Genomic DNA, 23,963 nt, shown 5'->3' with positions numbered 1-23,963 from the left:
AGTGGTGGAAAGTATCTGAAAAAGTGGGAGAACTAAGAAAAAGATGATGATCTGAGTCACGATGATTGGGTATTTGACATTTTCACAGTAAAAGACTATTGGGTAGGTGACATTCTACCTCTCATAAACAGTCTAAAATTTCATTTTTAAAAGATATATACTGATAAAATACTTCAGAAAATATTTTCTTCAAAGCCTCACACACACAAAGATTGGTCTGGTAATTCATCAAAGGAGAAAGAAGCCTGAAGAATGAGGAAAGGTGAGATTGGAGAGGATTTCTTTAAAAGAGGTACTCTAGGGGAAGTCCCTATATAAGAGTCTTTCTGAAAAGTATTCAAAGTGTTTGTCCCTTAGGAGTTTCAGGGACACAGAGACTGGGTGGAGAGGCTTCTGAAGAGTACTCAGAGAACTTGTCCTCTAGGAGTTTTGAGGGACATAGAGTTGAGCTGGTGATGCATCTATATAGCTGAGCAGCAAAGATGCAGGGGGAATGACTGCTCTTCTGAGCTCACAGGCAAGGGGTTGCATGTGCTTACCTTAAGACCAATGAGAAAGACACGTGAAAGGGAGCAAGACTCTGTTGTCTAGAAAGGGATCTGGGCCAAAGAGGACAGCCTAGTGGGAGTGGGGTGATGCCGATCAGAGAGGAGCCAAAAGGGACTTACGTTCAGAAAATGAGTTACAGGCAACCCACAATAGAACACATCTCTCACTTCAAGGGAACAGCAGGTAGGAAAGCCCTAGCAATGAGAAATCAGTAAAAACCCACAGAAGGAAGCAGGGACAAGAGTCAAACTCAAGTATGTGCCCCTTCCAAACTACAGATTTCCCAGTTTGAAGCAGGTCTGAGCTGGTGAGAGAAGAAGCTTTGAACTGGTTGAAAGACTGAAACCTTGATATTAAATTGGACTAGATTTTTGATATTGGAAAAGAAGACTAATAATACCTCAGAAGACTGGAAAACCCATGAGTCACTCAAAAAAAGAAAATCCATCAGAGCTTGTTTAAAGGCACAGGGATGAAAGAATTAAGTTGCTTTCTATGTGCATCTTGTCTTGAATTCAGGAACAAAATTTACATAGATTGGAATAAAAAAGGAAAATTAGTCTTTTAAAATAGTAGTATGGGACTTCCCTGGTGGTCCAGCGGTTAGGACTCCATGCTCCCAATGCAGGGGGCCCAGGTTAGATCCCTGGTCAGGGAAGTAGATCTGGCATGTGGTCTCTTCCACAATTAAGAGCCCGCATGCCACAACTAAAAGATCCCGTGTGCTGCGACTAAGGATCTTGCATGCCACAACTAAGGATCTGTGTCCATGTGTCCTGGCACAGTCAAATAAATAAATAAATAAAGCGTCTTAAAAAAACAGTAATCTGGATAGTCCTTAAAGCATTTAATATAGAGAACGGATAAGACCATTTCTATTGTCTCCTTTTATTTAAATTAATTTTGTTTAAAGGGGTCAGTTTCAGACTGCAGGATTTTTTTTTTCCCCTCAAATTGCCATGGTGAGTTTTAAAAAAAGGCAACTAATTGTATCTGGCCCTATTAGGAAGGTTCCTATCTTAGGGAAGATTTTTACTGATGAAGGAACACAAATACACTTGATAAATATACAGAATGTCATGTTTCCAAATGCTGCTTTCATTAAGTCTGGGAAAAATGAGGAGGGGAGAAAGAGTAGGAAAGGAGAAAATTTGGGGATTTGGGAACAGCTAAATCATGAAGAAAGAAAGTTTATCTCACAGAAAAAATTAGATTCATGAGTAGGAGAACTCAAAAAGAAGCACTCAAAAAGAAATGGAGGATAAGATGGTACTTAATATAGTATTTATGCTGTAAACAGGTTAAAGCTTCCACATTGTCATTAAATGTCACAGGGAAAGGGTAGGAAAATGTCTAAATTATATACCATTTTGCTTTCTTTAAAAGAAAAAAGAAAGTTTTCTAAAAATATCTACTTCATTCACAATCCTAAGATGACATGAAGTGGGGAAAAATTGATTAATGATAACTAAACTAATCACTGGATGCTGGAATAAAGTTTGAATTGAGTTATTAAGTAATGATTTTTTGTTGGTGTGTGTATGTTGAAATCACTGCATTAAAATAAGAAAATAATGCTGAAACATCCCATGTTCATGACTTACTTTAGACTATATATCTATGCTTTGGATCTGGTTCACAAATATCTGCTAATCTACATTTAAAAAACTTATTTTAGAAACAGAATTTACAGAATACCATTTGTCTTTAGAAGCTGAGAAAATAGTCCAGTCCCTCAGGAACACAAAAGTGAACTGATAAAATGCTTTGATGAAGTTTGAACTTTTCAAAGTGATTCTTAAAAAATTTAACCTCTATAAGCATACTTTAAAGAGTTTTCAAACCAGCGAAGCAGATAATCATTTGTAGCCATTACTGAAGGTACATTTAACAAAAAACCACCTTAACTTCAATGACAATATAACACTACAGCATAAACCTCTAAGAAACCTTCAGAGAAAACATTAAAATAGATTGCATCTTAGGTGACCAGAGTTTAAATTTAGCATATGAATGAATATGGTCCAGAGGAAAAAAGAGAACAATATATTAAAGCTAGCTAAAATAATTTGTAGAAGTCTGAAATCACAAAAAAACGTAGATGGCTGAGCTAGGTCACAGGTGGAAATACGGTGGAATAAAAACAGTTACATATATGGATCTTTATCTGTTAAGGAGGAGGGAAACATTTTTAAACTTTTTTATAGGTTAGGTAATAATTTCATACTCTTTGGTTAGCAAACAAAAGAATTAACAAAAGAACTAACCCAAATGAATCAAAACTGCATGATAATTAGTATCTGATCCATTGACAGACAAGGTATTATTTTTGAATAAGAGGATTTTTTACTGCAAAATAATGCTAATATTGAAAAAAATATACAAAATCTTCCAATTTATACATAAAGTGGCTGACACTGCACTAATCAGAATATTCTTAAACTATCTTTGCAAAGAGACTGAATATGGTTGGTTTTAGTTTCTTTTTACAGTACAGGTTTTCAAAGCTTCACAACTCATGACAAACATTAGACAGTAATATTTGACTCAGCTAAAATACAATGCTTAATACCTAATTAAAAAAACAATTCACTTCTAGATCCCTTTCCCTCACCTCCCTCCAAGTGCAACAGATTAGATTCTGCTGGGTCCACATAAATCATCTATGTTGTCAAGCAGCAGCTCCCTAAGCACAGACACTTACTTCACTGAATTTTATAAAGAAAGGGCCTTGAGGAGTTATAGTCTATCTTTTAATACCTTACAGTAGGACCATCCTTAATCAATTCATTTAAGAATTACCTCCAGGCTTTAGTCTCCTCTTCATTAAAAAGACCAAAATAGATCCCACTTAACAAAAAAAGTATTTTTCCTTCTCCTATTACTAGTAGTGTTTATTTATAATAGAAAAATTATCTGAGTTTCTACATGATGAAAATCTAAAATGGCTTCGGGACAAAATCTAATTTGAGAAGCTCTTGCAACAAGGAATAGAGAATACCTATTTCAATATATGAAAAGCTTCTAAAATACAGGCTCTTGAATCAGGCAGATATGGGTTTGAATCACTGTTGTACCACTTCCTAGCTGTGTAATGTTGAACTTCTTTGAACCTCATTTTTTTTTAATCCACAGAGAGGAGATGAAAAACAGTAACTACCATAAAGACTATGGTGAGGATTAAACAAGATTGTACATTTTAAGTGCTTAGATAATGCTAGGCACACAGAGGTACTCAATAAACGTTAATTACTAATATTATTACTAGTAGTGAGGCAGGAGACAGATGGGCCCCAGTCTGAACAGCTGGAGTTTCTCCCCTGAGGACAGGTACTCCAAAATAGCAGGAGCGAGAGAAGAGCTGAGCCCTGCCCAGATAACAGATAAAAGACCACATATTCCTCATTCTCGAAGTCAAGGAGACCTTCCCAACTATACATGTGCAGAAAGGCTCCTCAAAGGTCTAAAGGGACGGGGGCATCACCTCATAGTAAGTGATGTCAGGCTACCCATAGGCCTCTTCACTGGAATCCATCTTGGCTAAGAGATGAGCATGCACACGTGGGAGGTTCCTGACATATACCAAATACGTGCTCAGAACCAGGCAAATCAAGATGATTGGCCAAAGGAAACCTAGAAGAAATGCCCCATAAAAGTGATTCAAACTACCATGAGGGCACGACTCACTCCCTCTGAGCCCACCCATGTGTCTATCCACACATACCCTTTTTCCTCCAAATAAACACTTTACTTGCTTCACTACGTTCCAACTCTATGTGGAAATTCATTTTTACACAGCTGATGCGCCAGGGCCTGGTCCCTGGCCACTGGTCTAGTGGCTAGGATTTAGCACTCTCACTGCCATGGCTTGACTTCAATCTCTGTCTGGGAACGAAAATCCTGCTTCAAGCCGCTGTTGCAGGCCAAGGCCAACTGAGATCAGTAGGGTACTTTCTTATCTTTAAAATGTTCATTTTTTGACCCAGAAATTACACTGAGAGTATATCTGAGCAAAAGAATATTGTGTAGTACTTAAAAATCTCATTAGAAAAGAGTATTTAAAACTATGGAAAATTGTCATATAATGCAGTTATATGAGAAAAAAGTATGTAACAGAATGTATAACATAATTGCAATTTTTAGAGAGTAGGTTGAGATAGAATATACCACTAAAATATGAGCAGAAATATAAATACATTTAGGTGCTATAATTGCAGGTAATTTTAAATACTTTTCTTTATGTTTTTAAAATTTTCCAAATATTCTACAATAACCATGTATTCCATTTCTAAGAAATTAAAAAACACATACGTAATGTAATTTTTTTCTGACTTCAAATTTCTCCAGGAAAGTAGAGTCAGAGAAAAGAAAAAAGGAGAAAAAAAGAGTAAGACGCATTTTTTAAAGCAATAGTTTATATAAAGGATATTAGTTTTATTGCACTAAAAATTTGCTATTCTGAATTATTACTCTCTAGCTTTAAACAAAACTCAAATAGAGTCTGACACTTCAGTTATATCAATTTAATCATATCTCCACACTAATATCTCCCTTGGAGATCAAGTTGTAATGCATTTTCCTAGTTAAGCAAATACTATTTAAGCTTTATAATAAAAGGAGACTATTAGATAGTGGAAATGGCCAACTAAAACTTATTAGTAAATTTATCACTACATTATATCTTAATTATTAGACTAAAGGATAATATTTTAAAAGGTAGAAAGCCTCTCTCTTGATGAACATGAACTCAGAGAAAGTAGATGGATCATTTAATCTAGGTCCCAGGTTTTCCTGTAGCAAAACTGGTAGGGTAGTGAGTGGGTACAGATGCTGTCACCTGCAGAGTGAGAATAGACTGAAAACAGGCCAAAGAAGCTTATCAAAAAGACCAAAAAAAAAAAAAAGGTCTGCTAAGGAGGGAGAAAACCAGGAAGAGAACAGGTTCAACAAAGGCAAGGAAGGAGTTTATAAGAAGGAAGACATTACCAACAGTATCAACAGCCACACAGAAGTAGAAAAAAGATGAAGCTGAGTAACTGAAGAAGATTGATGGGGACAAACTGAATCTGTAGCTCAGAGAAGATCCTTGAGCTGTTGCTGGACAATTCCAGAACTTGGAAAGAAGAAAGGGAATATAGGATATCAGCAATCCAGAAATGCTATGGTACTGAACCTGAATCAGATGTCATCAACCTACCTTGAACCTGTGGGGTTGAAAACAAGTCCTATTAGAGAAGAGTAAAGTCTGAGAGTGAATGATATTCTGTAGTTAGAATAAGGGAATACTTCAGTTAGAGACAAAACTATATGTAAGGAACTTAACAGAGATTAGGGTCACAGAAGTGGTTCTTTAATGTTAATAAGCATAATTATCACCTGTGGTGCTTATAATAATGCTGATTCCTGGGAACCTTTCCAGAGATACTGATTTAGCAGATCTTCATGGGCCTTCCAAACTGCCTACTTAACAGAACTACTCTGGACAATCCTAGTGCAGGTGGTTTGTAGACTATACTTTGAGGAGAAATCACCAAAATTTGGGGTACATAGATTGAGAAGTGACGAAAATCTCAAACTATGATGTAAATCAGAAGATCAAAAAAAATTTTTTGATAAATAAAGCACGAGAAGAAATAAAGTGGTGTTCACCTAACCTATTAAAGTTAGTTAAAGGTAGTTCATACGGTCCTGTCAAAATAAGAACTGAAGCTAACAATTTAACATAGAACAGGACTGGACTAAGCTGGGGCTATGGGGCAGGGGGAGGATAGTGTGAACCACAGTCTTATAATCTGCCTTACTTAGCATTTTACCAGCAGAAAATATGTTAAGAACAGAATATCTGATATTCCCAGAAAGGGATATTCCACTTTTAAAGTAACATAAAGATAAACAAATAGAGAAATTTATATGCTATGATTAAGGAAGTATATTATTAATGGTTTCTTCCACTGGGAATCAAGGGAGCAGATGGCAGAGAGAGAGAGGTATGGGGGGTGTAAAGATAGGGTTCTAAAGAATTTACATGTATAAATCACTGCCCTTTAAACTCTTACCTATAAAGCACATATTGAGATTCTACATTTTTAAAAGAAAGACATTAGTAGCACCTGAGAATGAGTACAAATTTCCTTATTTACTTAAGAATGATGAGGATTTCTCTTGGCACAAATGCTTGTAAGACATACTGAAAGCACATAATCATTTTATGACATTCTAAATGTATTTACACAGTATGCCCTAAGAGCTAATTACCTTAATTTCCAGATTCCACAGGAATGTAAAAGTGCTAGCCCGTAACTTTACACATTTCCATCCTTAAAAGTATTCAAACGTTTATACAATAAAAGGATGTGTTGCTCATATATATGCCTCTTCTCTAAAAGCTATTCATTAGGCTTGATGAATCATCTGTTATCAAAAACTGTATGCACGTTGACAAAGTGAATTCATAAGTTATCTCAAAGCTGTCTTTCGTGGTTCATTACTTTTAAACTTTATTAACTTTTTATTTTCATTTCAGTTTCAAGTTTATAGTTTTCATGACCTTGACACAGAAATAATACCCCTCCTGTCTATGGGAAATTTCTTTGATGTTTCTTCATCTATTAAAATATGTCTGCAGTTAAAAACAAGTTTCCCTAAAAGGGAACTTTAGCCTGTATCAGTTATGTCTTTTCCTATTATTCAATACTTGGTAGAGCAGTGGTTTAAATATAATAGTAAACCTTTACTTTCTAAATATCATTCCTTCTACTTACAAAATAAACACATTAGTATATGATGAGTGCGATTCACAGAGCACCATAATTCTATATTTAATGCAAAATAGTCATTGCCATCAATATAAAAAATACCAACTATTTGCTAATGTTATACAATAAATTTAGAAGATATACCTTATAGAACAGTATATAATTTTAAAAGTTTGGAGAGCTATAAGTGCCTTAGTTTAAAAATAGATTAAATATAAAAATAGCTTTCAATGCCTCTTAAACTCTAGCAAGAAATTAAAACAAATGGACCTTTTTGTGAATGAAAAGGTTAGACAAGATCTTACTCTATTTAGTGTGAAACTCTGAAAGAGACAAGAAAGACTTTTACTTGGTATGTGTGAAGATTAAAAAATAAAACACAGAAAACTGTTCTTCAGATTCCTTTTAAAAAACATTTTTTACATTTGAAAAATCAGAACATTATCATTGAATTTGAACTCTTATCTCTGTGGCTAAAATGATTGCTTATTTATTTTAAAATTTTATTTATTTATTTGTTTTTAAATTTTTTTGGTCTGTGTTACGTCTTCGTTGTGCGTGGGCTTCCTCTAGTTGAGGTGAATGGGGGCTACTCTTCATTGCACTGTGCAGGCTTCCCATTGTCATGGCTTCTCTTGTTGCGGAGCACGCACTCTAGGCGTGCGGGCTTCAGTAGTTGTGGCTCGCTGGCTTAGTTGCTCTGCCACCGCATGTGGGATCTTCCTGGGCCAGGGCTCGAACCCGTGTCCCCTGCATTGGCAGGCAGATTCTTAACCACTGCACCACCAGGGAAGCCCAATGATTGCTTATTTTTAAGAATAAGAAGATACGTCATTTACTGAGTGCCTCTATTATTCTAAATATTGCCATTAAACCTTTCACAAATGAGCAACCTGAAACTCACTGAAGTGAAGCAACTTGCTGAAAGTCACAAACATTGTAAATGGTTAATATCTGAACTCAGTTTGCTTCTTTTTCAAAGCTCATAAAGCTCTTTCCTCTACATCACACTGCATACTTTGACTTTCTGTGCATTTTAAATTAGTCAATATTCTTACTCAACAATGCCTCAGATTATAACTCCATAAATTTAATGGCAAATTTTTATGGAAAAAAGAAATATTATCACAAAATAAACTACTTATAGATACACATCCTAATTTGAGAGATGTCAAAAAATGAGTGTCCTAAAATGTAACGTAACATAACACACTAGCTCCTAATCTGTAGTTTCTTATTAACCTTGATAAGATTCTATCAGAAAATCAAGACTAGAATGCTTAAATATATTTGATTTCCAAACTCATTTTCATTAACTGAGTTCATACTTTTAATTTTCTTAGCTTAGATTTAAAGAAGTCTAAATTTTAGCAAAAGGGTACTTCTTAACCACAATACACAGGTCAGAAAGATAATTTTAAGAGATAAGTAATTCTACAAAATGATGAAATAGTAAAACTAAATGTTAAAATTAGAAGTAACTATCTAACTGTATCTACATCTAGAATACATAAACTCTCACTCTGTTTTTTGAAGCTAGGATTTAAGTCATTCCTATCATTCAGGTATTACTTTCACAACTCTGGGAATGGGCTCGCTTAATTCAACTAAGACCATCTCTGCAATGAACAATGTCTCTCACACTCACATTACATATGAATACTAAAATAATATGTTTACATAAATAATATATTCTACATTCCTTCTTGGTATATAACCCCAAATTTGTATGTCAAATGTTGGGTTAATAAGGTAAAAATATTCTTATTAACTTTTTAAAAGCTGTAATGAAATATCCTTCAGCTTAGCCAGCAGATTTTTGGTAGGTAACTTTTTCTCCAAAATAAAAATAAAAAGATAAATTTTTTAAACCAAAGGATAGTATGAAGGTAGTGAGGTCTAAAAGGAAGTCCTATATATGGCACCCTATGGTACTTTGATTATTTATCTCAGTTATGATTCAGTTTCTCATCATATGGTATTCCACAGCATGGTTTACAGCATGCTATGTAAACACAACAAGCCCACATGCCATCTGAATTAGAAAATGGCTTGGTTTTCCCAGTTTGTAGAAAGTGTAACTTAAAAGATGATGTAGTCTTTCCAATTTTTCAAAATATTAATACAGAAAACATCTGTATAATTTTAGAGGTTCTAATCATTTTCTTTCTCTATAAATATGCTGAGATATATAAAAATGGACATCATAAACACTAACAAATTTTATCAGGAGGAGAGAAATCCTGTTTTTGAAAAGATTCTTAAGGAATACCTGACTATGACTTACTGCAGTATACCAGTATGCTTAATGTATATTGCACAGTCTCCATGAAAATTACCCTAGGTTAAAGAACAAACAGATCAGTGTAGATTCCAATTCTGTTATAAAGAATAACCATAAACAATCTGTTTGGTTGAAAATTGCAACTTGGTGAAAATATTACCTAGAGACAGAGTTCAAAAACATGTCTGGGACAATCAAGTAAACAACTTTTTTGAGCAGGCAATAATGACAAATAAAAAGTTCAGTTCAGTACATAAACATTCAATTTAAACAAATAACACTCTTTTTTTTTTTAAAGCACAGTAGCATCTATAGTTAGTAGACTGTTAATAGCTATTACTTTTTACTGAATTCACAAAACACTGTTACTAGTCTCAAAGTACAGCACTCTATTAGAAATTAAGACTTAAAAGACATTTATACAAACAATTTTGCCTGCCAGGAAAAATGCTAGAGTAACCAGCAACAGCCAGACTTGGCCTAGGATAAGGTACAAGATCACCTGGAAGTGTTTGGGCTTTACACAACACACTAGCAAAGATGAAATCTAAAGTTTAAATATTTAACTACAGCCATCATCAAGGATAACCACACCATAGTTTTAATTCTCAGACTTTTCATAAGTCTACAAACTACCAAAGATTTTCCTATGGGATTCTAATTTAGGATACTGTATAAACAACTTTTCTCCAGGCTTTACATAACAGTATCAGTAAAAAGGCAAATCAAAAAACTCAGTAAAGCTTGATAAAACATATTGTTATAACCTCTAATGTCACACAAGTCCTAGAAGAATACTGAGTTAAGTGGTACAAGTTTTACCTGGTAATGACTTATCTGTCAACTGTGCTAAATTTAGAAACTTAAAATCTAACCTAATGCCAGATAAAATCCCAGAGGTCAAATGAATAGTTAATATATTAAAAAGTCCTTTTTTATGGGTCAGTTATATGATTCAAATTTAAATGAACTTTAAAGGATAATTCATTTTAATTTTATATTTTTCATAAATCTTTATAATACATAAAACTCAGACATTTAATTTCCAGTATCACCAGGTTCAATTAAATGTGCTTGTTTAATGTATTGTGGCAAGATACTCCTTGGAGAGATTGTTCTGTTCAGTTTTTAAAGAGGTAAAATTCTCAATGACTATTTTGCTCGATAGTAAATATTTATATATGTTATTGGACACAAGCATTTCAGTTACAGAATTCTAGTTGTTCAATGCAAAAAAAAAAGGAAAAATAGAACAAAAATTTAAAAAAATCATATTTCCCTACTCAGGGATTTCTAATACAAATGATTATCAAAAAGTACCACACTTGCCTGAGCTGGTGTGTCATGCATTTGTAGTGCCAGAAAATCTTCCATAAGAATTTAGATGAGATTTTTATGCATATAAAGTCAACTTATTACCACTCAAAAAGAGTATTAATCTAGAAAGATCAAATAAGAGTGAACCAAATGGAGGACTCCAAGCTAAGATAGCTCATCTTATAGTATTCAGACAATAACCTGTCATGTACACCTTTTGGCTTTTCACAAAACAGAATGTGAACAGGGATGAAAAGCTAAAATCATAACTGGCACAGTCACTGTAAAATGTATGATGTGTATTTAAATTTTCAGTGTCACCTGTGGATATATATCACTTGGATGATGTCCTTTTAAAAGAAATATTTATAGTAATACCTGTTCATTTAACCATGCCAAAAGAAGTTATCTTCATTTGGGGTGTTTCAGTACACAGAAGATGTTGAGATCTCTATCAAGTACACCCTAGAAAAAAGAGAATAGTGAACTGTGCCCTATATAAATACAGAAAAAGAGGGAGAGGACTCAGATCAATAAAATTAGAAACAAAAAAGAAGTTACAAAGGACAATAGAGAAAGATAAAGGATCATAAAAGACTACTACAAGCAACTATATGCTAATAAAATGGACAAATACTTAGAAAGGTACAATCTCCCAAGATTGAACCAGGAAGAAATAGAAAATATGAACAGACTAAGCACAAGTACTGAAATTGAAACCGGGATTAAAAAAACTCCCAACAAACAAAAGTCCAGGACCAGATGGCTTTACAGGCAAATTCTATCGAACATTTAGAGAAGAGTTAATGCCTATGCTTCTCAAACTATTCCAAAAAATCTCAGAGGAAGGAACACTCCCAAACTAATTCTATGAGGCCACCACCACCCTGATACTAAAACCAGAAAAAGATACCACACACACACAAAAAGAAAATTACAGGCCAATATCACTGATGAACGTAGATGTAAAAATCCTCAACAAAATACAAGCAAACCAAATCCAACAATACATTAAAAGGATCATACCCCATAATCAAGTGGGATTTATCCCAGGGATGCAAGGATTTGTCAACGTCTGCAAATCAATCAGTGTGATATACTACATCAACAAATTTAAGAATAAAAACCACGTGACCATCTCAATAAATGCAGAAAAATCTGACAAAATTCAATACCGATTTAGGATAAAAACTCTCCAGAAAGTGGGCATAGAGGAAACATACCTCAACATAATAAAGGCCATATATGACAAACTACAGCTAACATCATACTCAATGGTGAAAAGCTGAAAGCATTTTCTCTAAGATCAGGAACAAGACAAGGATTTCCACTCTTGCCACTTTTATTCAACATAGTTTTGGAAGTTCTAGCTATGGCAATCAGAGAAGAAAAAGAAATAAAGGGAATCCAAACTGGAAAAGAAGAAGTAAAACTGTCACTGTTTGCAGATGACATGACACTATACATAGGAAAATCCTAAAGTTGCTACCAGAAAACTACTAGAGCTCATCAATGAATTTGGTACAGTTGCAGGATACAAAATTAACACACAGAAATCTGTTGCATTTCTATACTCTAACAACAAAAGATCAGAAATAGAAATTAAAGAAGCAATCCCATTTACAGTCACATCAAAAAGAATAAAATACCTAGGAATAAACCTACCAAAGGAAGCAAAAGATCTGTACTCTGAAAACTATAAGACTCTGATGAAAGAAATCAAAGATGATACAAACAGATGGAAAGACATACTGTGTTCTTGGATTGGAAGAATCATTACTGCCAAAATGGCTATACTACCCAAGGCAATCTACAGATTCAGTGCAATCCCTATCAAATTACCAATGGCATTTTTCACAGAACTAGAACAAAAAAATTTTTACAATTTGTATGGAAACACAAAAGACCCCAAAGAGACAAGGCAATATTCAGAAAGAAAAATGGAGCTAGTGGAATCTGGCTACCTGACTGTAGGCTATACTACAAAGCTACAGTCATCAAAACAGTATGGTACTGGCACAAAAACAGAAATATAGATTAATGAAACAGGATAGAAAGCTCAGAAGTAAACCCATGCACCTATGGTCAGTTAATCTAAGACAAAGGAGGCAAGACTATACAATGGAGAAAAAACAGCCTTTTCAATAAGTGGTGCTGGGAAAACTGGAGAGCTACATGTAAACAAAAGAAATTAGAATATTCTTTAACACCGTACACAAAAATAAACTCCAAATGCATTAAAGACCTAAATGTAAGACCAGATGCTACAAAACTCTTAGAGGATAATATAGGCAGACACTATTTGACATAAATCACAGCAATATCTTTTTTGATCTGTCTCTCCCAGAGTAAGGGAAACAAAAATGAAAATAAACAAATAGAACCTAATCCAACTCAAATCTTTTGCACATCAAAGGAAACCATAGGCTTCCCTGGTGGTGCAGTGCTTGAGAGTCTGCCTGCCAATGCGGGGGACACGGGTTCATGCCCCGGTCCGGGAAGATCCCACATGCCGCGGAGCAGCTGGGCCCATGACCCATGGCCGCTGAGCCTGTGCATCTGGAGCCTGTGCTCCGCAACGGGAGAGGCCACAACAGTGAGAGGCCCGCGTACCATGAAAACAAAAAACAAAAACAAAAATAAAGGAAACCATAAACAAAATGACAACCCACAGAATGGGAGAAAATATTTGCAAACAATGAGACTGACGAGGGATTAATCTCCAAAATTTATGAACAGTTCATGCAGCTGAATATCAAAAAAATAACAACCCAATCGAAATAACAGGCAGAATACGTAAATAGACATTTCTCCAAGAAAACATAAACATGGCCACTAGGCACATGAAAGGATGCTCAACATCACTAATTATTAGAGAAATGCACATCAAAACTACAATGAGGTACCACTGCACACCAGTCAAAATGGCCATCATTAAAAAGTCTACAAATAACAGGGACTTCCCTGGTGGCAAAGTGGTTAAGAATCACCTGCCAATGCAGGGGACACAGGTTCAAGCCTTGGTCTGGGAAGATCTCACATGCCGCTGAGCAACTAAGCCCGTGTGCCACAACAACTGAGGCTGCACTCTAGAGCCCATGAGCCACAACTACAGAGCCCACATGCCACAACTACTGAAGCCCGCACGCCTACAGCCCATGCTCTGCAACAAGAGAAGCTACTGCAATAAGAAGCCTGTTCACCACAACAAAGAGTAGCCCCAACCTGCCACAACTAGAGAAAGCCCACATACAGAAACGAAGACCCAATGCAGCCAAAAATAAATAAATAAATAAATTTATTTTTTAAAAGTCTACAAATAACAAATGCTGGAGTAGGTATGGAGAAAAGGGAACCCTCCTACACTGTTGGTGTGAATGTAAATTGGTACAACCTCTATGGAGAACAGCACGGAGGTTCCTCAAAAAACTAAAAACAGAATTACCATATGATCCAGAAATCTCATTCCTGGGCATATATACAGACAAAACTATAATTCAAAAAGATATACGCACCCCAATGTTCATTGTTGCACTATTTACGATAGCCAAGAAATGGAAGCAACCTAAATGTCCATCGACAGAAGAATGGATAAAGAAGATGTGGTGCATATGTACAATGGAATATTCTAAGCCATTAAAAAGAATGAAATAATGCCATTTGCAGTAACATAGATGGACCTGGAGATTATCGTAGTAAATGAAGTCAGACAGAGAAAGAAAAATATCATATGATATCACTTATATGCAAAATCTTAAAAAAATGATACAAACAAACTTATTTACAAAATAGAAACAGACTCAGGGAACGGACTTATGGTTACGGGGGGGGGGGGGGAAGGGCTGGGGGAAGGGATAGTTAGGGACTCTGGGATTGACATGTACACACTGCTATATTTAAAACAGGCAACCAACAAGGACCTACTGTATAGCACAGGGAACTCTGCTCAATACTCTGTAATAACCTAAATGGGCAAAGAATTTTTAAAAGAATAAATACATGTATATGAATAACTGAATCACTTTGTCCTACACCTGAAACTAACACAACATTGTTTATCAACTCTACTCCAAAATAAAATAAAAATTTAAAACAAATAAAATATTAAGTCTATATCTTATATGGAAGTATACAACATAATTTTAAAGTATCAGTTTGTTGAAATTTGCCTTGGGTTATATGCCTTGTGTATATTTGTTTTAAAATTGCAAAAACATTAATTTTTAGCTTGAAAACTTTTAAATAAATGAACAATTTGTAAAATATATAAAACAATGGTTCTTATTCCTGACCGCTCATTAAAATAATTTTAGAAGCTTGTAAAAAATGAAAATGTCTGTCTTCGATCCCTCTCTCTCCCCTCCTTCCTGAATAATTCAATCTAAAAGCCATCAGGTTATGGCAAGCAAAGAAGGTGTCCATGCAGCAGGGGAATGGAGGGTGACAGGAGATTAGTTTTACATCAGGGGATTAATCTTATAATATATATCAAGGATAATGGGAGCCAGTTTTCAGTGAGGGAGTTATAAACATGAAAAGGGAAAAAACCAGAATGGTTTCCAATATCTATGAAGACAAAGAAAAGTAAATGTGTATGTCTATGAATGTACATACATACATCTAGTCCTTGGCTATGTCTACTGAGAAGACCTAAGAGAAGCAACATCCCAGTAACAATGAGCACATCTAGTACCATGATCTTAGTTTCTAAATACAATTTTCCACTAAAAGGGAAGCAGAGCTCCTTGGAGAAATCACTGGTTCCAGGAGTAGGGGAAGGGAAAGAACAAGTTGAGCCTAGAACACCTTTAGTAAGGAAGCACTCAAAGATTTCTAGGATCATATGAAAAGAACACAGAAGCCAGCCTGAAGTGGCTCTCACTAGCCAAATTTGAGACAATTCAAACATCAAAATAAATAATGACAATGACCAATATAACCCACTGAAAACAGAAAATGAAAGTCTGATAAGGAATAGGATATTTACACAGTCTCAAGGTTCTTCCCTACAAATTACTTATTAATTAGAAAGGGGAAGAGAATGGAGAAGACTTGCAGAGAACTCCTCAGTCAAGTGAGTAAAGTTAACATCACCATTTATGGTTCATATTGAAATCATGTGTTACCTGATAGAATGCATACTGCATCGCATCTGTGGTATTTTTATCAGAGATGCACAAAATAAATCTAACCACAAGAAAAGATCATAAAAATGCAAAGTAAAAGACATTCTACAAAATAACTGCCCTATAATCTTCAAAAGTGGCAATGAAATGACAGTCAAGGAAAGACTAAGGGACTAAAGACGGAAGAAACATAAAAATTAAATGCAATGAATGATTCTGTGTTGGATCATTTTGCTATTAAGGACGTTACTGGGACAAATAGCAAACCTTGAATGAGGTCTGAGGATTAGACGGTAACAGTGTATCAATGTTAATTTCCTGATTTTGTCAGTTATATTCTGGATATGTAGGAGGATGAGAAAACACTGATAGATGTAAAGCAGTGGTGTGTCAAAAAGACTTTCAGGAAGATTACTCTAGTAGCAGTGTGGGACTATGATCTCCAAACACTTGTTGATGTACCCCAATACTAAACTATTTTAAATACATACCTTAATAAGTATATATGTGTAAAGTTATATACCTGTTCTACAGCAGTAACCTGTTACTTACATTAGAAAACACACTCAGACATAGAAATTAAAATGGGATGCTATATAGAATTAATCTAATTAGTCATCTTGTCTATCTCCTGAGGTACAAACACTTCATTTTGAAGGAACCTAGTGAAAAGAATGGATAAAAGAGATGAGTCTGGTATTTAGGTAGCCTCTAAAATAGGAGGAACTGATATAATGAGGAAAAGGTGAGGCACCGAATCAAGGCAGTAACAGTGGAGAAAAGGAGCAAAGAGTAAACCGGAGAAATATCTAAGGAAGAACACTTTTACAGGACTCAGCAACTGTTTTTCTATTTGGGACAGGACGAAGAAGACTTGAAGATGATTCCAGGTATTTGGCTTGGGAGAATGGACGACAGTAAAGATGAAAGAAAAAATAAAAGATGGCTGAGGTGGAGGAGAAAGAATAAAATACATTGCTTTTCCAGGCATATAGCATTCATTTGTAACAGTATTTTCATAACACAGTAAAGAGCAAGAGAGAAAAACCTAATGCATGGTGATCAGTAGCAATGAACTAGCCCCACTGAATAAAAACATAGCACACTGTCTTGGATAGCTGCTGCCTTAGTCAAGTATCTTTGAAGCAAAGCCTATGGGAGAAAGTATATTTTGTGCATGTGTCTGTTTGTGTGTAGATTTGTGTCTCCGTGTGTGTTACATGTAATGTATATATCTGAATCCATGCAGCTGGTCATTTTTCATGAAGCCTAAAGTGACTACCTAGATTTATGAAGGATTGATAAGGCAGAGAAAGTCTTATCATGCCATACTTTGTGGGTCTGGGTAGAATAAAAGTCATTCTATATACAAATATTGAATCATTATGTTGTATATCTGAAACTAACACAATAAGTCAATTATATCTCAATTAAAAATCATTCTACTGTTAGCTAAATAGTTATGAAATAAGTATCATTAATTATATATTATTAATTTAATATAGTATATTTTATCTTTCATGAGCTAAAGCTTAATATGAATTGAGATACAATGAATCTTGTTAGACTTTTGTGGAATTTCTATACTTTCTATAATTAAAAGCAATAGGCAGAATTAGCGACAGAAGATTTTTGCTCTCATAAAGGTTACAGCAAAAAATCCCATTACTTGAAAGACAAAATCATATATCAATACATTATGCTGCTCAGAGTATACATGGCAATATTTGAGTTTCCCCTGGTATGCAAAATTTGGAGACAATGTCAACAGTTAAATAATATTTAAAGTGCAATGCATTTTCAAGTACATTTTCAACTACACATCCATACCATATATAATCTAAAATTCTAAGCAAAATAAATAATTTATTACTTGGGAGTCAAATTTTCATAATAAAAGTTAAGACTTCTTGGACTTAATAATCCTGACTACCATAAAAAAAGAAAGTTGGATATATATTTTATGGCTATAACAATTTTATATTCACTTTTCCCCACCTAAATTTATTGGCAACTGATTCCTTTCTCCTGGCAATAATTACTTCTACCTTAGTTTTTCATACTATTAAAATAAATGAACATGGCAAATATACTTAGTATTACCTAAAAATTACCATTCCACCAAAGCAAAAAGAACAGAATGAAGGACAATCAAAATATATTAACTTTTATTGTGGATTTCTTTTAGGCCCCCAAATGATACTAATTTTCTTGACTCAGATATTAATAATACACTGCTTTCTGAATTTAAAAGATACTGCAGCAATTTACTGGATTATAAAGCATGACATTATCTATTAATGTTTTCTTCTTGGGACCCAATACTAGCAAACACCTTACAAGAGAAAATGTAAATAGAAATTTACTTGTCAGGAATAGTTTTCAAAGTGAGCAAAACAGAGTTGATGTAACACAAGTATTCAAGGGAATGAATTAATTTTCCTTAACTTTCAGCTTAACTATTATATTAAGCTTAATTTTTCATTGGAAAAAAGTAGAAGTATGTAATATTCATCTTGATGTGATAAAAATACAAATCCATTTCACTGCTCTAATCCTTACAATAAATTGCTGCGACATTTGTCAGTTAGACACCATATTTGGATATTTTAAAAGTCTTGGCTTTTTATACCTGGAATTCATTCAATCACAAGTCAGACAGAGTACAGCTAATACAATGCAACTTTTCTAACAATGTGCCTTCCTAATGTATTTCCATTCAGAGTCCAAAGATCTTATTCTCTGGTAGACAGGGAAAAGCAAAATACAAAAACATCTCAATGGCTACTGGCATGCACCTACTGCATTCCCAACATATGTGAAATGTTCTCTTGCATTTTCAATGTTCATTAACAAAATTACTATATAACTTAACAAAGGCACTGCTACATATGTACAGTAGTATAAAACCTTTTCAAAAGAATGTATACAAAAAGGCTTATTATTAAAATGCAATAAATCTTTTTTTCAAAAATTGCTTTCCTCATTGCTTTTTGTGGGTAGAAGAAAACCCCAAACAAAAAACACACTTAGAAAAATTATATTATACCATAAAGAGTCCCATAAGACAACTATTTAAAATCTATAGTACACCATTATTTTTTTCTCATTTAAATACCATTTCTGGAAAACATTTTTTAATTATGTAGTAAAACTTTTTGATATTAAATACACTCGCTCTTAAATCTGGGTCTTAATAAAATAACTGTAAAATAATTCTTGATATTGTATAGTTTAAAACCTTGAGCAAAAATGCTTGATTATTAAATAACATGCATAAGATTCTATATTAATAATCATTATACAAATTTGTAAAATTTTTAATAAATTTGGTTATTTAAAAAACCCTTTAAATAGCTTTTTACTTCCTACAGCCAAATGCTTTTCTGCAGTTTTGTTTTTTTTGTTTTTTTTTTTTTTGCGGTACGCGGGCCTCTCACTGTTGTGGCCTCTCCCGTTGCGGAGCACAGGCTCTGGACGCGCAGGCTCAGCCGCCATGGCTCATGGGCCCAGCCGCTTTGTGGTATGTGGGATCTTCCCGGACCGGGGTACGAACCCATGCCCCCTGCATTGGCAGGAGGACTCTCAACCACTGCGCCACCAGGGAAGCCCTTCTGCAGTTTTTAATAAATAAACTTTTACAGGTGGCTTCTGTGGTAAGCTGGAATAAATCATTTTAACTGATAAAAATATTTTTGATTCCATGATCAGATAGGAATTCAGTGTCAATTTTAATTCACTCTAGGAAAAACAAATGCACTTAAGTGGCATTTAGGAGAGATGGCTTGAGGTCCATATTACAATAGACAGTTAACTTCTGTTGTCTATTTAAAGAAGAATAATTTGATTAACCCACAGGTGACCATATTGTGTTAGTTCAAATATATTTAATATTTCTGTCAAATAAGTCAAAGCATCAGGGGTCCAGCTATTTACTCACACACTTAAAAAAAAAGCATATAATCTTAAAATGTCGATCGTCACCATTTAAGGTTATAATATTGACATTCAAAAGATTTTAATAGTTTATTATTGGAGATAAACTACGAAACAACCTTATTAGATAATTCACCCTTTCTACTTATCTAAAATAATTACCAGAAAAATTTTTTAGGATATAAAAACTAGTTTTCTCAAAGAGCAAACCTTATAGAACATTCACAATATATCTACTATATCTTAAGATGAGTCATCTGTAAAATTAAATTGGATTTTATTGGTTATTCCCTAGGGGTGGTAAATTAGCAGAGGGTGACTTCTTTGGCTACTAGAGAACTATTTAACATGCTACAGTAATATAGAGAATACACAAAACAGCTAAAATATTTCATAGAAAAAATTTATATAATTCAGTAGAGCTCTTTACTCCTTAATTTAAGGGCAATAAAATCATCAAGGCAATATATTCTTAAAGTGCATAGAGTAAATTGTTGGTCCTTCATGTTCCAATTCTCTTTAAAGTTAGGAAGCTGTTGGTGAGATACAGAAAAGCTATCAAAATAAAGAGAAACAACACTTTTTCTTATAAGTTTCTCCCCTTACCTTAGAAGATGAAGAATCACACTCCTGACATATCCATCCATAGCCTGTTTGTTTAGGAGACTTTTTCAAAGGAGGATCCAAACAACCAAAATGGTAGCACAGTCTACATTCATCACACCTGCAGGGTAAACAGATTTATACTATATTTAAATAATATTAAAAAACACCTTTTTCAGAGAAAAACAGCAAGCTACTGTATATTTCAACCGTAACACTGTTAATTCTATCCTTAGCTGACAAGACTATTAAATTAATGTTTATGAAAAAGACAATCTAAACCTGAAATAAATGCTTTAGGAAAAACAAAATACCAAAACAATAAAGTAAACAAAACAAATATCACTCAGAACATTTTGATAGTAGAAATGTTAACAGCATAGGAATAAATTTATGTGTATAACTCTATGTGTTCAAAACTAACAAACATTAACATTTTCAATTTTGAACTTCAATAATAATCACTTGCCCATTAGATGGTTTTAAAACTAATATAAGATACATATAATTCAAGATTATGAATTCAATCTAATATATTGTGATTTAAAAAAACTTAAATCTAATGAATTCTACTAGGCTACACTAAGCTTAATTCTATACAACTTGATATACCTCATCACTCTCTTTCTCTAAGTTAAGGTAGATTGTAAATAAAATTTCTAATGTGTATAGCATGCTAACATAATCTACAGCAAATAAAAACCATTCTAAGAAGTTTATTTTCTAAAATATAAATTTTCTCAAAAATTTACCTGACACTTTCAGTGCAACTGGCTTATCAAAGTACCTCCTAGTACATTTTAAAGCTTATTAACAAATGTTTTGATAGTGTCTTTGCCACCTATGATGTACAAAATCTAAGAAAACTATCATACCTATTCTTCGTTTCAGACAATCTCATCCTGCTGACAATGAAGAAAGATCTGTATTATTTCAGTGTTTTTTAAAAAGAATTTTGCATCAGTTGGAATAACAAGACCAAAATTTAACAACAAATAACAAAGATGTATACATTTTATAGAAAGGGTTATATTCCTCTTATTCTTTGTGCCTTTTTGTAAGTTAAATAAATGATACTTTCTCCAAACCAATCTGTCACATTCTCTTTATATATAGTTACTCTTACTGATTTAAACCTAAAAAGTTGAGGAATAAATAAGTAAGAAAGTAAGGAGGATATTTTATAGGACATATATTACTTAAAGTACAAAATTACTCTTAAATAACTTTTATTAGGAAAAAAGGAGGAGTTATTGTGATAAACAACATGCAAAGAAAAGCAATTTATTTTCACAATAAAGGGAACTATAAATCTACATTTATAGTAAAAATGTCATGTCATTCTATAAAACCCAATCTCCCAAAGGCCCATTTCAGAAATCAAAAGTTTCAGAAAATTTAGCAACTTAGTTAAGTTATTCAGGTATAAAGAAGTTTAAAACACAATTATATGTCTTAAGTTTAGGCACTCCTTCCTCTACAACTTCCTTCTCATAAACCAAATAAACTTATGTACTTTTCCAAAAACCTTCACTTAGACTCAAGAGATGGACTTCAATAAAAATGTTTACTATAATAATTCTAGCTATACAAAAAAATCTAATCAAATAGGAATAACAAACAGTACTTTACTGTACCAATATTATAAATCAACCATCCAAAAATATATTTAAAAGCACTTAAAATGTTTAAATACCTTTTGTTCAAGTATTAAGAAAAAATAATAGATTATATAGCTAACACCAGACATTACATAAAACTAAATGGCAAGCCCACAAAATTATGTTCTTCTCAATTCAACTTATTTACCCTTCAATAGTTAAAATTCCAATTACATTAAACACATAGTTAGAGGACCCTTCAGCATATAAGCATTTATGAGTTATGAGAAGGTTGAGATTTCTAGTTAGCTGAGGGCATATCCCTTCAAGCATGGAAAATAGTATTTCAGTCATCTTTAATGGGAAATTTAAAGAGAATCACATTCTTTGCTTCATCAAGAAAATCCATTAAATATAATTTACTCTATCTTTATCATTCCAGGGTCACAAGTACGAGTAATAGATGCTGCGACATATCTAACAGTGTGACAGCCTTTTGTGTTTGGACATGAGTATCATCAGTCTGCTGTTCTGTTTGAATTCTTGTATTCAACTTTTATAGGTCCTCCTCACTTGCTTAAAAAATATCAGTCACTACTTTCTGATATTGTCATCATTATCTGTCTAAGCAGCATTTCCCTGACAATAATTCACTGTGGATTCAGAAACCAGATCACTGGATTTAAGACTGTGCAAATTGACAGTTTAAAAAAGACATGAAAATGAGAACTACTAAGTATATGGACTCAATTTGGGTTAACTATAGTCTTTTTTGCTTAACTTAGGGTTTTTAAGCAAGTTTAGATTGCCGATAATCTGGGCTTTTGATAAGAGTTATAGTATTAACGCTTTCCTAGTTCATATCAAATTACAACCTAATTACTGCATATTTACTTTATAAGTCTGTGCCATAATAACTTGCAAATTATGGTTTCTAGTGTACAACTAGAGTCAAACACTATGATGAATATGAAGGTGAATCATAATTCATTACCTTTTACCTTCATGTACTAAGGTGGTTCTTGCTGGGGTGTGTGTGTGTGTGTATGTATTATGTATATGTACATATATATATTTCAAGCTAATAAAGAACAGTTTGCTACACTGATATAGTTCCAATTTGTAGCTGATTTCAATTAATTGTAAACTTAAGTTATCTCTCAGCTCAACAATAAATGCAAAAGGGAAAAGAAAGATTTTATATGCTAGATTTGTTAGAAGATAATGTTGAAGTATATGCCATTTGGAAATAACCTAATCCTTACTGATTCCTTTATTAGTGATACCTTTTAGAATGACTTAGTCTACACATGGAACTCATGTATTAGTGATGGGTTCCAGAGGAAAGGAAGAATCTGCTTGTTAGAATCAGGGGTGATATGGGAGTTCTCTCAAGTTATAGCTCACTCAGTGGTAAATAAAAACTGTAATTCTAAGACTAAGTAGCAAAAAGGAGTAGTTAATACACTTAGGAACTGCCAAAATCCAGGAGAGGAAAAAAGAAAAAAAAAGAAAAAGAAAAAGAAATAACCCAATCTTGAAATCAATAACTCTGTTAATAAACAAACATATAAATATTAGCCTTTTCTAAAAATGACTAAAATTATTTCCATGTGGAAAAAATATAGTTGTTTCTACACTAAAATATCTAATTGAATAAATCTATAGCTTCATGTGCTGGTAACAAAAATATCCTGAGTGATACAAGGGAACTCCAGCAGAATTTGCAAGAATTAATTCACCATAGACAAATGTAAGAGATGCCATTAAGAACCCTAGAAATCAAAGAACA

The 23,963-nt window shown here is 33.6% G+C and overlaps 1 protein-coding gene across 7 annotated transcripts in view; it reads right to left on the bottom strand.

Moving 5' to 3' along the window:
* PHF14 (PHD finger protein 14) overlaps positions 1 to 23,963 on the bottom strand; it is a 232,917-nt gene that overhangs the window by 52,138 nt on the left and 156,816 nt on the right. For 4 of the 7 annotated variants that reach the window (XM_067042574.1, XM_067042570.1, XM_067042571.1 and 1 more), the window contains 2 exons: positions 21,446 to 21,475; positions 20,574 to 20,691 (listed from right to left, as the gene is read on the bottom strand). In XM_067042574.1, the coding sequence (XP_066898675.1) occupies positions 20,574 to 20,691; positions 21,446 to 21,475 (148 nt within the window). The remainder of the gene's footprint in view (positions 1 to 20,573; positions 20,692 to 21,445; positions 21,476 to 23,963) is intronic. The other 3 variants (XM_059073864.2, XM_067042573.1, XM_059073863.2) reach the window with 2 other exon arrangements.

The sequence above is a fragment of the Kogia breviceps genome, chromosome 9 (assembly GCF_026419965.1).
Source record: "Kogia breviceps isolate mKogBre1 chromosome 9, mKogBre1 haplotype 1, whole genome shotgun sequence".
Classification (NCBI taxonomy): Eukaryota; Metazoa; Chordata; class Mammalia; order Artiodactyla; family Physeteridae; genus Kogia; species Kogia breviceps.
The sequence above is the reverse complement of the archived record's forward strand: the minus strand, read 5'-3'. Positions and strand labels throughout refer to the sequence as shown.